The sequence below is a fragment of the Perkinsus marinus genome, assembly GCF_000006405.1.
Source record: "Perkinsus marinus ATCC 50983 genomic scaffold scf_1104296936884, whole genome shotgun sequence".
Lineage (NCBI taxonomy): Eukaryota > Perkinsozoa > Perkinsida > Perkinsidae > Perkinsus > Perkinsus marinus.
In genome coordinates, this window is record NW_003214017.1 from 1 (window position 1) to 1,197 (window position 1,197).

Genomic DNA, 1,197 nt, shown 5'->3' on the forward strand with positions numbered 1-1,197 from the left:
CCAATTCCGACACAAAGACCCAGACCACCGATAGAACCAGTAGCAGAAATCAGTTATTTATCGGGAAAGGAGGATAACAGCAGCTCAAACACTGTCAACTGCAACAGCAACCATACTAACTGTAACTATGATTAGCTGACTATCATGGCACGAAGTTGATCATGACTGAGCCGTGACTATCAACACAACAACAAGACTTCCACAGACTTAGTCGGTACTAGCGCAAGAGCCGACACCACTACCTAAATACGAGAACATTGCAAAGCGATCCACAATCCTATACGATTAGGTTCATCACAGATTCCTATCAAACGTTTTCGTGAATGCTAGACAGCGAACACACTAGCTGAAGTGTTGCAACCACTTTCGCGCGCCACCGCTGCAGGCCTGGAGTGAATATCAACAAGGATATTTATTTGTAAGAGAATTCCTCTCGAGAACAATTGCAATAGAGAATTCCTCTAGAGAATTCCTCCTTGCATCGCATCAAGCCCGACCCACCACTACTGTCAACACCACAAGATAGCTCTAGTAGAAGAAACTGGACAGTACTCAGGAAATTCTCACTTCCGCTGCGACACGTTTGATCTCCCTCAGCTGCTCCTCCGAGGGCTCCTCAGGCTGGGGTCTCTTCCTAGCCTTACGACCACCCTCAGCATTGTCTCGTCCCCGACACCTGTCATCTCGCGGTCCCAAAGGCCATCGGGGCCGCACTTCGACGAACTTCTCAGCCGATTCGGCAGTGCAGGGCGCACGCTCGTACAGACCCTCCTTGAGATGCTCTATAGCGTTCCAAGCCACCATAGTGCCGTTATCAGTACAGAGCCTAGTAGGAGGACAGTGTAAGGTGAGACCCTTCTCCTTGGCCAGCTCCTGCATGTTAGACCGAACGCTCTTGTTTGCAGCAACTCCACCAGCGACCACCAGGTCCTTGATGCTATCGTCGATTTCCAAGGCCCAATCAATGGCTCGACCCGCCCGTTCAACAAGATGGTCTACACAGCGCTTCTGGAAAGAGGCCGCCATGTCAGGCTTGCTGTACTTGCCTCCCTCGATGAGGTGTCGCATCGATGTCTTCAGCCCAGCAAAAGAGAAATCACAACCATTCTTCAGCTCAAGATCACGGGTCTTGGCTAGAGGCTTGGCCAGCTCTCGCAGCACGCCCTGGGATTACCCTCGCTCGCTAGCTTCTCGAGA

General features: G+C 51.2%; 1 protein-coding gene across 1 annotated transcript; it reads right to left on the reverse strand.

The window, feature by feature from the left end:
• Positions 1 to 552: 552 nt before the first annotated feature.
• On the reverse strand, positions 553 to 1,164 carry Pmar_PMAR003898 (conserved hypothetical protein; the record flags this gene model as incomplete). Its single annotated transcript, XM_002783644.1, has 1 exon — positions 553 to 1,164. A coding segment is annotated over one exon (612 nt), but the record flags the coding sequence as incomplete, so codon positions are not given.
• Positions 1,165 to 1,197: the final 33 nt, after the last annotated feature.